We start from the raw sequence: 13,899 nt of genomic DNA on the forward strand, positions 1-13,899 counted from the left end.
CTTTATTATTATTTTTTTTTTTCAGATTAAGCAGTACACGGACTACTTTTTTATTGACGAGATCCCTATGACACGCATAGGTATCTGCATCATAAACGACTGCAGCAAACGCGACCTGAAATCTCTCATCGATGCAGGTAAGTTTCGTTGCATTGACACAATTCATCACGAAAATCACTCAACGTGATGCACCACGCAGCAGAGTAGGCGACGACACACAGGAGAGGCATACAATACACATATAGACATAAGCAAGGACAATGCTGCACTGACAACTGATTAAATCTAACACCTTTATCCTCTTCCTTCTCCACTTCTAAGGAAACACACCACTTCTTTGACGGTCCTCCCAATGATCTAAAAAGTATTTCTCTTTCTTTGACAGGAGAACAGAAGGCATGCTGGTGAAGACTGCGTTAGCATGCCTTCTGTTCTCCTGTCAAAGAAAGAGAAATACTTTTTAGATCATTGGGAGGACCGTCAAAGAAGTAGTGGTGTGTGTCCTTACAAGTGAAGGAAGAAGATGTTGGTGTTAGATTTCATCAGTTGTCAGTGCAGCATTGTCCTTGTTTATGTGTATATGTGTATTGTATGCCTCTTCTGTGTGTCGTCGCCTACTCTGCTGCGTAGTGTGTCATGTCGTCTGACCAACTAGCTCGACTTGCAACGGTAAAATCACTCAGTCTAGAAACCTTATGCCATCTATGTTAAGTTGCTTGATAGATCGTTCTAAATTTTGCGAGAAAGCCATTCATAAGAACAGTAAAAAAAAAAAAAGAAAGGTCAGAGCACTATTTTAAAGCAACCATTGAAATATTTCTGAACCGCTATTTCCCGGTCACACGTGCTTAGGTAGTGCTCTTACAGTTCCTATTATTAGTGGCATTCATGACTATGACGCTAGTCAACATGAGCATATTATTTCTTGTTGCCCATTCTGCCACCGTGTTTGGCGTAAAGGTAAGCAATAAAAACTAAATGTAACTATTCTAATATGCAAGAAGAGGCAAGGAGATTGAAAGAAGTTGGATTACGGACTTAATTTTTTCTATAATCAGTACTTGCCGATCTAATACGTATACGCCTTTCTTCAGCGCTTTTATAAAAATGCAATCTAAATAAGCCATCAGGTTGAAAGTTGTTTTCTAAGAACAGCGTAAAAATTCGTAGAATGAATAGGAATGGGAAGGATTTTGAACCGGTTGAAGCACCGCATAGAAAGATAATTTAACTAACGCGTGTATCATGCTGCCCTGCCGAACGCAACCGTTATTCATAGTAAGTAGTCTCTGCTCGAATGCCCCACTAAAGCGTATTTAGAAATATTCACCCCTAACAGCCTGTTACCTGAGCAACAGTAACGCAATAAAGAGCGCTCAAGACCCTACGAAGACACCGCACTCAATGTAGAGGGAAGAATCGCATGACGGTCCTTATCGTTTTCTCTGACAGTAACACATCAGACATCTTTGGCCTGTCTAAAGCCCGCATTTGCTCTGCCCGTGCTGTTAACTAGCGTGTAGCATTGAATATATTTACCGGCTCTCAAGGGAACTTGGAAGAATAACACAGGGGGGATTTAGACACTGACAGCATTCATTGCGTTGTAAATTTAAGTTGTGCATATTCGGCAAGTTGCGCACATTGAAGGTTGTGCAGTACTATGGTAAGGATACTCAACTAGAAACAGATTTCTCACTATAGCGCGCACATTTTCATCTTTAAATTTATTTCATAACACCTCCTGTTGAATGGGCATACATTGCAATGGGCATGTTATGAATAAAGCTTTCACTTCTCGCGACTCCCTTTCTACGCCTACATATTTATTTTTCCCTTCGCTTGGGCATCGATAGAGGAAGGAGGCAGACAGACAGGACGTTGCCAGTAGTCGGAAACAGAGTTAAACCTCTTGCTGTACTCCTCAGGACTATGTTGCTTCATAAGACACTGTACCCGTAGGATGTGACACGCACAGGCCGTCGCGCATCACCTTCTGCCGATGCCGTGTCTTTATGGGCGGTATTGCCTCGAGAATTTCGAACTCAAAGTTATGTGTGCGAAGATTAAGTCTCTCCCTATCTCGATGGCTACAAATTTTCCGCAGTATGGTAAAGTAGTTTAGCCTGCTCGACTTACCGCACACATTCTGTTGCAGTTTCCCCCAGTCCTGACCCTGACGCGGCGCAAGGAGCGGAGTACATTTTTCCTGCGTTAGTTTTTGTTCGCAATTCGATATCATTCGAAATAAAATAATTGACAGTTGCAGCAGGTCAGCGAGATACTATTGGAGCTCTGAAGGCAGAATAGGTAGAATGAGAATGCAGAGTAAGTTCGAAATTCATTTTAACGGGTCCATTATTAACTTGTGCAAGTGACGTTCAACCGGCTAGTTTTCTCAAGACATCGCCCGAGCTTCGAACGGCTGAAGTGTAAGCTCCCTTTCGCGTGTGCGACCAGGGCACTAATCAAAAGTGCGCATGATCCTATTGCTCACGCCTAAGGGCTAGTTTCACAAACCTATCTGCACGCTATATAAATGCGCAATTTCTATAGTCTCTTCACTTGTCCTTGGCACAATGGGTGCTGGTTCTTCGAAGATCGCACTTACATGTTAACCGCTCTATGAATGACGACTTTTACTACTTACCATGTGCGTAAGTTGACTATACCCCTTGCTCCTCCTTCGTTAATGTTGAGAAAAGTCTATGCGCCAAAGACCGTGCTTGTTAAGCTTGAATTCCGCCGAATCAGAGTGCTCGTTAGTAGAGCAACTACTGAGGTGGCCTCGTAATCACCAGTCACATCAACGCAAGAAAAGCTTCGTGATTGCGGCCTCAAGTTCACGAAGTTGTTCTTTCGGCGTCTCTTCGTGACCGGTAGGCGGCTTGGTTGACATTTCGCTCGGAAATGACGGCACGAGCCAATCACAGAGGGTGCTTCAGCTATCGCCGCACTGGATACTGTTGCTCCCAACATATGGACCCAATGAGGCGAAAGCTGAGGCACACGACAATGTCTGGATACGCGGAAAACTTGTAAAGGCCTTCAAAAAACCAGTTCGAGGGTATATCACCTCGGCCTTCCAGCTTCTGAGTAGCGCAGCGAGCCTGTTCCTTTTACAGGGCAGAACGTAATGCTAAGTTCACTTTACTGAAGGGGCGATTGATGGAGTTCATAGGCGGTCGGGGTTAAACAGCTTCCAACAAGACAAGGCGAGTGAAATTCAAATGGACCATCAACGCTATTGGCATCGACGGCGCAAGCGCTTTGTAGTCGCTGTTCCTTTCTTCTGCTCATTTATTTGGCACATTTTGGCCACGACTGCATACACTTCGCAAGCTTGGGCTCAGGAAACGTTTTTGAACATCAAACCACAAGTTTCATTCCTTTTTGTCACTGGCCAGGCCATTTGCTGTTTGAATTTACCGCGTTTTACAGCTTCGCGTTCCACAGCTCCGCGTCAAACACCCTTCGCTCATCGCATCAGTTCGGCTAAGGAGATTAATAGCAGCGGGATGACTAAATCCTCTGCCATTGTGCAGTCTTCGCTCTCGATTCTCTAGACGTTGAGCATCTTAATTTAATATTTTCGCGCCGTGATACGAAGTAGGGTGCTCCACTGCATGTCTTGAGAATCACTGAACTGGTTTACTGCATGTTTTAAAGGTTCTTGGTCTTTTGCATTGTGCGCAGTGCGACCCGCGAAGCTGCTGATAGAAGTGGAGAACTGCGTCACAATGGAAGATGAACGCATGACCACTGGTCAGGTTGTAATAATGTAAGTATCTAAAAAGAATGGCTCTATTAGAAAGTGTTTGGGTCCGCTTTCTTTTATATGCTCAAAGTGTCGGAAAGAAAAAAATGTCTCCCCTATAGACAGAAGATTACTCCCCGTAATCCACGCCTAAATCACCACGAGCTTGTTTTTGCCCCGAGTACATTAGAGGTACTGCCCCATGATAACAAATGTTAATCATTTATTTTTACAATGTTAATTTTAATGTTGAAAGCCTAACATGAAAAAGTCTATTTTCTATGATGAAGTGATGATAGACCTAATGCCTTGAGAGATCAGCAGAGTTAGATCTATGAAAATTTCTCAGCTTTTAGCAGTAACGACCTCTAAAGAGCGTTTTAATGAAAGATTGTTGCGCGTCATCAGCGTTCCATCCTCAGAATTTCATCAGAATCAGAATTTCCTGGGAATCCTTGAACAGAGCATGCTTCCGCTTACTTTTAATTACTTTTTATTAAATATTCATAGTTAACTTGGCCTAAAAAGCGAATTCAATAATTTTCTTTAGAATAGACTCATACGCTACCCTTGTGCGAATAAACAGGAGATGTATACATGTTGTAACACTTCACTAGAGGAATACATGAAGAAATCAAAGCCGTTCGATTAGAGTTATTGCTAAGCGTTTATAGTTCTTTGTAACATGCATTATTACACCTAAATTAACAAATCGAGAAATTCATCGGCTGAAGACATTCTTTTATTAGACACAAAGAATCTGCATCCTAGGTTGGAATGTGCTTTCAATAGAGCAACAACTTCGATGCGTACTGCAATGTACTCTTCATCGGCATGTTACGAAAAACGTACATTCAGTTCTTTTTTTTTTATTTAATTTAGGCCACCTGCAACCGCCGTTGTACCTCCCTTAGTCTTTTTTGTGAACAAGCATTGCACTGCACGTAACAACATCTTAGGCAGATCGAATCATTCACCCGAACTACAGAGTTGAGCTCGACTTTCCGTGTTTATTAGGCGCACAAAATCCTAAAGCATCGTTTATTTTTATTTCCAAGAGCATTTCTGGGCATCCTGGGTGTCACCATTGGAGTTGCTACTGTTGTTGATGTCTACCTGTCGACAAGAGCGAAGCCACAAGCAAGTGGGAAGAGTGAGTAACATGAATATAATGTTTGTGCATGTAACATTATTTGAGCGCGCAGGCAAGTCACTAATCCGCATGTTACAAACTTTACAGTATGTACAAAAATATTACACTACCGATTACATTCTTCAGTGCTTCGTACATAAATAGAGAAAGTGAACAGTTTTAAGACTGTCAATCATGTGTACAGGTTAACGCTTTCTTGCCACAATGAAAGGCTTGTTCAGAACAACAAATTCTGTAGGTTCGCCATGAATGACCCGAACTGCAAGGTTAAATGAAATAAGTATCATTAAACACAATGCAAAATGAGCTCAGCGGCGTCATTTTTATGCGTAGGGTTGGTTTGATGCCATATAGGGCACCTTATTTTCCTATTTCGGTGTCTAGGAGAAGCATAAGCATAAAAAAAAATAAATCTTGATGGCTCAATAGTGGTGGCCGTGACAATATTTCAGATGCGTGAGCAGTAACAGACTATCTGCTGTACGAATGGTTATTGTACTAATGATCTATTCCAACAGTTCTTATTGCACAGTCTTATTAATCTATTAATCACTAGTGTTCAAGGCCTCTTGAAGAGCTGTTTTTGCGTTGAAAAATTCAGTTGCTTGGCGAGAGCGTCGAAAGCACTTCAAGCGTGCACTGTGGTTGCCGTAACTCCAGATAAACTTGGCCGAAGTAAAGCATGAATTCCTTAAAAGAAAAAGAAAAAAAAGAACCCTTCCTTTTCTATTATCAAGCACTTCGGGAGTACTCGATGCTATTACATCAACCGCCTACTTAGGCAAGAATGTTCAGATGCTTTAAAAAAAATCTAAATAATTGCTTACTCCTAGCAAGCGTGTTTTGGCGTACTATTCTCCTATGCTCTACTGTGGTGCACGGGTTTGTACTGACGATGCTAACAAACTGACGAATGAATGTTTGTTATCAGCTTTGACACACGCATTTTGACTGATTTTAAGACTGATATATTTTTATTTCTTCCTCTAAAATCCTTACCACCTATTGGCTACAAACCGGGATCCATGTTTTGTCACTAAATATCTTTGTTGCAGCTATGCAGACAAACAAGCAAACATATAATATAACAGCACGTTCATTTTGTCTTTCTGGGGTGGTGCAAATGTTAATAGGACATGGGCAATATTTGTACTGTTAGGGCTGAGCAAGAAACAAGACAAAAAATGCAAATGATTCATGAGATTGGCATTAAGCGCATGGCGAAAACAAAAAGAGTGATCAGCTACATGTGACTGTTCTCAAAAGTTTTATGGCGTAACAATTTTCGCAGGCACGTGGCAGAAATGTCTGCTGTCATTCTCAGCCGTGGCCAACACGCGCGCTATTTTCACCGTTACCCAAGAACGACGTGCTGGTGATTTTGACCTCAGGTTTATCCACGGGCTGCGGTTCTTCAGCTTGGTCTCGATCGTCCTTGGCCACAGTTACGGCATCATGTCAGACACGTGGTGTAAGTCCACAGTTCCTGCAACATTTTCTCCCGCTATCATTTTCAGAAATTGTCAACTGTAAGGCTTAACTTTTCGAAAGGACGCACAGTCAATGCGCACCGCCGTAGTAAAGTGCTCCAAATTCATTTCGTCGACCTGCTCCACCGCGGTGCCTTAGTCGATACGGAGCTCGACTGCGGACCCAATGATGCGGGATCGAATCCCGGCCGTGGTGTCCACTTTTCAGTGGATGCGAAAAGCGAAGCGAACGTGTACTGCGCGATGTTAGTGTACGTTAAAGAACTTCAGGTGGTCGAAACTTCCAGAGCCCACCACTGCGCCTTCCTTTATAGCCATAGTCGCTTTGGGACGTTAAATCACCGGTTGCTATTTAACGTGAGCTGACATTGCACATCACTCGGACGTTCTTATATTTCGCGTTTTTCGAAATGCGGCCAGGAAAATCTAAGGGCAACGTCATTAGAATTACCCCAATGACAGGGTTTGAGGCTCTAACCTTATTGTGTTGTATCCCCCAATGAAGCCTTCTAAAGAGCCGCAGATGTACAGGTATAAACACGACACAGCGCTAACTACTTGCGTTGGATATTAATTTGGTTTTGCACAAGCGGAAGCTCCACCTCTGCAGTTGATCCTTGTGCACTATTACAAGAAAAGAAGGGATGAGCGCGTTTTCAAACAGAGAAAAGGTGCCTGTGAGTTGTCAGTCAGTCTCCATGATGACTCACTTTTTCTTTTCATTGCGCATATATAATGGTAAAGTCGCGAATATGGATGAATAATCAATAAACATTCACCCAGTATTACTGGCTTGACTCCAATCACGCGGAAGATTCAAGCAAACCAGTTAAGATAATAGAGTGGCAAATCGCTTTTGCTATACAAGTTACTTTAATTGTAACATCGAGAAACTATTGTTATCCTTGCAATAACAACCTGCCGGTGTTTATAAGAAGCTTATTTTTGAGCTCTGGTTCATTGCGTCGCGTTTCCTCGTGTACATGTGAGGTGCTGCTACATTCACCCCTCCCCTACCTTTTTGTTCCACACAGTTTGTTCTTGTAGAAAATATGAAATATATTTTAAGACTTTTTGCTAACCGCAGATGTCTCGTCTTCGTTGGAGGACTATTACGGAGCAATGGAATAGAAGATGGAACAACTTGTTTTCGTAGTAACGAGTGCTTCCTCCACTATGAAATAAGGAAGAGGCGGGGCAAACACTTCAGGGGGTATAAATGGTGGAACCTTCAGAAACCTGGTCGTCTTTAGTGAGCCCATTAAGGGCTTTTGTGAGGCGCTTCTACTACACCTCATGTTTACCTTCATTATTACGAGGCGTTGCCTTGCGGTATAGGGGTCTGTGCTGTTCCGAGCAGTCTCAGAGAGAAATACACCAAGAATGACTTCAGGAAAACATCACTTAGGCTCCGTCTAATGTTTATTACATATACAAACGTCATTTTAGATGCTCAAAAGGAAACAGCCGTATTATCAAAAAATAAAATTAAAACAAAATTTAGGTTCATACTTTGCTCGTTTGTTTCTTTTTCATGTTTTGCAGCTCGCATGCTCAACCTCCTTATACTGAGCGAGAACTGGCCGAGCGTTTTGGTAACATCGGGGTTCGTCCTGGTCGACACTTTCTTCTTCATCAGGTAGGTACCAAACTGCGACAATCTAAATATCAGTCAATTAACATGCAGAAATAAACGCAACCTCACGTATTTATAGAGCTTAAAGTATATACTAACACTTGATGCAGAACATGAAGTAAAAACACTTCACAGGACCTTCGATCTTATTACACGTTTTGAAGCTGAATTGTATAATCTATTTTATAACTATACTTGTTAATGGAAAGTTATGCTCTACTACATACATGTATGCCTGCTTACGCGGGATGAGGAGGGTGGTTCAAGATTGGAATGGTGTATGTGGGTGTACTATTTTGAAATATATCGAGGAGGAGACAATTTATTAAAGAGGCTGTTTATATGGAAAGGAACTCCCTCCACAGTATACACTGAAAAAAAAAAAGTGAGCTGAAAAAAAAAATCCAGTTTACCGTGTTACCATAGGACGACTCCAAGTTTTTTACGCCTGCACGCCTGCATGTAAGAAAGGTGATGACACCTTGTTGCAGCGCAAACTTTCTGCCGTAGTAATTGTCTTTGAGGAAATGTTAAGAAAATGAAAATAAAAATGAAATACAACGCAATATTCTGTGCACGAATGGGACCGAAGAAAGGCGCAGTCATTTCTGAAGCCTAGAATCCGAAGACACGTTTGCTTGTTAATCAACTGGGTATATTGAAAGATACCAATAAAACAAATTGATGGGAATGACCGAATCTTGCAATGCATGTAAAAATTCGCTTTTAATGTTTTCCTTACGCTCAGGCAGAGTAGTGAAATATCACACAGAAATCCAGTGGGGGTGTTTTTGAAAAGTATTGAAAGAAAGTGCGGAATATTGAAATATACTTTTATAAACATATCGATATATATGGTCTAACCTTCCGACGTGTACCTAAATTTTGCTTTTAAGTTTGTCCTGCGCTCACAACGAGCAATAAAACTGCCAGAGAAATGCAATGGCGCGTGTCTTTAAATAACTATAAGGCAACTGTTCAATATTGTAAAATACTTTAATGGACTTTTAATATCAATGACCTAAGCTTGCAATGCGCAGGAAAACTTTGCTTGTTGACTTTAGCCTACGCTAATAAGGATCGTATCGCAGACTGCCACAGAAAACCGAAGGGTTGGCGTTTTTTGAAAATTAAGAGCAAGCGACTAGTAGCCAACCAAGCGGAAGATCTGCGATTACACTGTTTGTTGTCGCGAAATCAAGTAATAAGTTAAAGAAAGCCGAGTTCAAGAACGTTTTGCCTGGAAATGTCAAGAAGCATTAGGTATCCTTCACCCCTTTAGATGGGAATTCTCCCCTGATGGGAGCCCTAAATAGCACTCCACGTCGGTTCTATTCGCAGCCACTGCAAACCGCGTCAATAAGAACAACACAAAAAGAAAAGAGAAAAAAAAAGTCGGGAAAAACCGAGTTGAACAATATCGCGTGCCACCTTCGCAAGGCCTGTACGCTCACCCGTGACAAGCATCCATAACTGGCCACTCTTTGTCCTTCAGACGATGCGTGTTCTTCGCTTTCCTCTCGATTTGCGTCGTCTCTTTTTATTGTTGTTGCTGTACGGACGTTGTTTTCATTTCTTTTTCTCCGTTCCTGGGCATCTATCAGCACTCAGATCATTCGCAAGCGTTCGTTCCATCGCTTGAATGCTAAGATGCAGCGATGCTTCCTAATCGACGATTTCGACCAGTTCTTAATTGCATGGAAATGTGAGAGCTGTTCTGGCAAATGCGCAACCTGACGTGACCAGTCGCTATAAATGTTCTTTTTTTTTTTTTGCATAAAAAGGTGCTCTCGGCTAAATATCGTTGCCAGGCCCTTGTATTAAGCCGTGATGTTATGGCACAATATTTGCCCCTGAGAATGCACACGCGGAAAAAAAAAAAAGAAATCTGGGCGTATTTATTGTTTCATTTTTTATTTATTCATGCCACTGTTATATAAGCGCAATACAGTTTAAAAATGAATATTACGTTTCAGTTCTTACCTTTTTGCCATAAGCCCTTCATTTTACTTACTCTTCGCGGTCTCATTACGGTGAAATCCTTGTGAACAGCTTCGTAAAGTTTCGATATATGATAACGTCACTTTCTAACGCTATATGACGGTCTACACCGGCAAAGAGCGGAGCAAGAACGCAAACCACGTAGCGTATATGGTTGAGGCCTTTTATTTAGCTGAACGTGCGACCGATGAATTGCAGCTGAATACCGCATTGCCCTTTCTTGTTAGCCCCACTCGCTTGGCCGCCCTTTTTCCTTCGCCTATTTCCCCTTTCCCACAAGAAGCGACTTGAGGACCGAAAAGGGCCATGCTCAGTTTTCTCGAATTTCGCATGTTGCCCGCTTTCAGGTCCTTCAGTGCTACTTTTGCAAGTTCAATCGTTGTTCAAAGTTAAAAAGGTGCAAAAGAGGCGCCTTTCCTTCGATATCTCGCATGACTAGTATAGTGGGCTGCTCAAGTAGTAATAAGTTACGCGCTGTTTTCTTGAGAAAGAAAATATTTGAAAATGCCACTGTTGAGTGCATTCCGGAAAGGGGATAATAAATTGCGACACTATCAGCACTGCTGTTGGTTTTTCAATACCTTTTGTGCAACCTCTCGCACGGGGAATCGCGCGTAATGAGAGTGGGCTAAAGTCAGTGAACGCTAACGAGCTTTTAGCTGAACTCTACTTACGTTAAACATTCGTTCTCGCTGGTAGTAGTTTATTTGGTTCTCAAGGTGTGACAAACCTGCAAGTAGCACCGATGGTCGCGAACGCACGTCGGTGACGATCTATACCAGGTTCTTCAACATCGCTCATGAGCGGTACGCTCATGGCTAATGGTATCTGTTTGGTGCCATGTGGTCAGTAAATGATTTAAAACCCTTTCTTCAAGTACTGTGGTCGGCGGCCATTTGCAATAAACAAAAAGACTAAATTTCTTATCCACAAGAGATGGCGACGACTTCTGCCGGCCTCTTTCAGCACGGCTGGGAAGAACGGGTCATCCCGGAACTTCCCGCTTATTGTATATGCGCGTCATGCGACGCAGGTAACAGTCGATTTCACGTCAGTCACCAGAAGAGTTAGTAGATAATAGAATGCAGCTTCGAGAAGTGTCTAATCTCAGAAGTTACTTTCCAGGGGCTTACGGATGTTCGGTTTCTCCTCGAAGCGGCTGATGAAGGCTGTTTCCATTTGAGGCCATTATTAAAGCGGCATAAATAAAAACCTCGTTCTCCAGAAAATCCGGCGTCGGTGTTTGTGCCGGCGCTGCAGTTTCGGCCGTTGTCTTCTTTGTGAGCGTAAAATCTCGATCATGCAGGTGGCAGGTGGCATTTCTGGGTATGACTGGTCGGTGGCTTGTGTGCCGTCATACGACTGCATAGCTGGGCTGAATTGACAGGAGCTACCACTCCCTGTAGCTCCTGTTGGGGTTGGTAATCGAACCCGGGACCTTGGATCCGAGGTCAGACACATTACCCCTAGGACACGTGGGCACTTTGTTAACGCTGTCGCGTCATGCATACCCTTAAAAGGCGGAGCTCTTTTTTTTTTTAAATTCTACCTTCTTGCACGCCTTTTATTTATGCGGCAGCTGTGGGATATATTGTAAGATTCTTTCATGCAGGTGCACTGAGAATGGCGTAAGCTTCCGAGGCGCAGCAAAATTTCGCTTCGGACGTTTGTCCTGCACTCAAAAGAAGTAAATAAGGCTGCCTGAGAAAATCGGAGGGTTTGGTATGTGAAAATGAATAGAATAGAAAGAAGCTACGTACCTGTGGAAGGAGGATCTGCCGATATATTGATTGTTTAGGTGCAGTTTCGCAATATGGGAAAAAATTACGCCCCGGAACTCCTTCCCAGATTTGGCTTAACATAAATGGGCGCGTAATATTTGGAGTGCGGTATAGATCTTGGCTGGATCCAAAGAACGTCGGGCTGATTGCACCTAATACTGACGCGCTGGTTCAAAATTGTCAATTCATCCTCATAAGAGAATAAAAGCGGGAATATTCCAGAAAATAGGCACGTTCGCTAAAAATCAGAGCGAGAAATACATAGGACTGTACGTGCAGGCATATTCGAAGGCAGCGCCGCTTAGAACAATTATTTCGCATCATCTCTGATTTCTTACCGTTGCTGACCGTTGTCAGTTATGTAGGTACTTTTCCTGAGCATTTAACGACGAAAGGCACCTCCGTAGCAATTCACTCTGTTGTAAGCATCGTACATCAGCCGCTGAGCACCGCGCTATAGACGAAAGGATGTGTAACAGGCTTCAACTCGGCGACCCAGACAGGCTTCCTACGGCCTTGGCCTGTCTAGTTGATTGTCTCTTGACTTGCATTGCCCACGGCTGCATTCGTTGCAAGGACTACACTTAACTGCTAGTGCGTGTCAGCAAAACTTGTAGTTCTGTGTCAGTGCCAGACTGTTTTTCGTTTTATTTTCCAAAGCAGTGGGATGGTCGCTGGCAGGCCCTCCTTGTTGTGGCAGATAACCGACGAAAGGTTTTTTTTTTTTTTTTCAACCTATTGATTTGTAAAGAATCAACATCATGCCAATAGGGCCCCGTATAGGGTCCGCGACGTTTAGGAGGTATAAGGCACACTATTACCAAGAATTAGTCAAATTAGTCGTGCCTTTCTTGTTTACAAAATGTCATCTTTACTCTAGGTTTTCTAGCCCTTGTCTAGAGCAGTGATAGCGCTACGTATGACGACTCCCGGTCGCGGATGAATTACGCCCTCTCGCCCTCTACCTCTCAAATTATGTTCCCTCCTGAAATGATGACAAAGTACTGATTTTTTTTTCTTCCCTCATTGGACTCTACAAAGGACACAAAGCTCAGCATCAACTATAGAAGCTTAACTGTATCGACGCGTACGAAACTAATGTTAAAAATGCTACAAAAGCTTCAACTTCGCTGCACTACTTATGCAGCATTTCACGTTTACCGCCAATCTCTTTTGAGAGTTCGCAGCTGGACTTTGATTAGGCAGAAGGTTCCGTTTTGCTTTTCGTTATCATCAAGAAAAGGGTTTAGAAGTAATAACGCCTGTGAAAAGGCAGTCTGGCCACGCCCACCAAAAGAAACCACGTCCGGGTGTCCTTTACGGTGATTTTCGCTTTTTCGCTCCCTGGTCTGTTGAACCAAATGAAACAATGACATGTAGACGCCTCAAAAAGTGAATGCGGCGACCAAGCTTGTATTTCATACAGGATGGTAATCACGCGAGAGACGACGTGCGTAGCTCAGCTCCACTTCGTGGACAGCCGTATTAGCTATGTGGACGAACCTTGCTTGTCTTCTGTGGCAAGATGCTTAAATCATCACCTCTCAGGTTATTTCAGAGATAGATATCTAAAGCCACATAGGTTATAACGAACGTGTTCTTCAGGCACATAAAACTTCAGAGCCTCTCCTGGATTTCTCAACTACACATTCTCAAAGAAGTTCGTATCGAGGTACCCGTGTACTCCGCAGCTCTCACAGCAAGATAAAGGCTGTCAGCGCTATACTCGAGATTGCTTCCTCGTGCGTGCTGAAATGTGTATCGAGATTAAATCGTATGATACACCCTGCTTTACGCAGTTCGTTCCTTGAAACAAGAGGAATTCTTCGCACGAACATCACAGTAGCTCTTCGAGATCACTGAGAGCCCGCTTGCAATGACTCATCGTAAACACCTGTATGAGCACAGGCTACATCCGTCAGCCCATGTTTATAACTTTATATCAGTGGATAGACCTGCTGAGTTTAAGCTTTTTTTTTTTTCGCAAGTAATATAAAGCGTCTTTATTGCACGCGGCGAAACACTGGTAGTAGAAAGCCTCTTGCTGGGAATTACACATTCATAGAGTTTATAATAAGAAG

The 13,899-nt window shown here is 42.8% G+C and overlaps 1 protein-coding gene across 1 annotated transcript in view; it reads left to right on the forward strand.

Moving 5' to 3' along the window:
• Positions 1 to 13,899, forward strand: part of LOC146201636 (nose resistant to fluoxetine protein 6-like) — a 42,949-nt gene that overhangs the window by 11,354 nt on the left and 17,696 nt on the right. The window contains exons 3-7 of the mRNA XM_084587720.1: positions 26 to 137; positions 3,697 to 3,781; positions 4,816 to 4,910; positions 6,202 to 6,381; positions 7,946 to 8,039. Of these exons, the coding sequence (XP_084443846.1) occupies positions 26 to 137; positions 3,697 to 3,781; positions 4,816 to 4,910; positions 6,202 to 6,381; positions 7,946 to 8,039 (566 nt within the window). The remainder of the gene's footprint in view (positions 1 to 25; positions 138 to 3,696; positions 3,782 to 4,815; positions 4,911 to 6,201; positions 6,382 to 7,945; positions 8,040 to 13,899) is intronic.

This window comes from Amblyomma maculatum, chromosome 1 (assembly GCF_055883805.1).
Source record: "Amblyomma maculatum isolate TAMU_Amacu chromosome 1, ASM5588380v1, whole genome shotgun sequence".
Taxonomy (NCBI): domain Eukaryota; kingdom Metazoa; phylum Arthropoda; class Arachnida; order Ixodida; family Ixodidae; genus Amblyomma; species Amblyomma maculatum.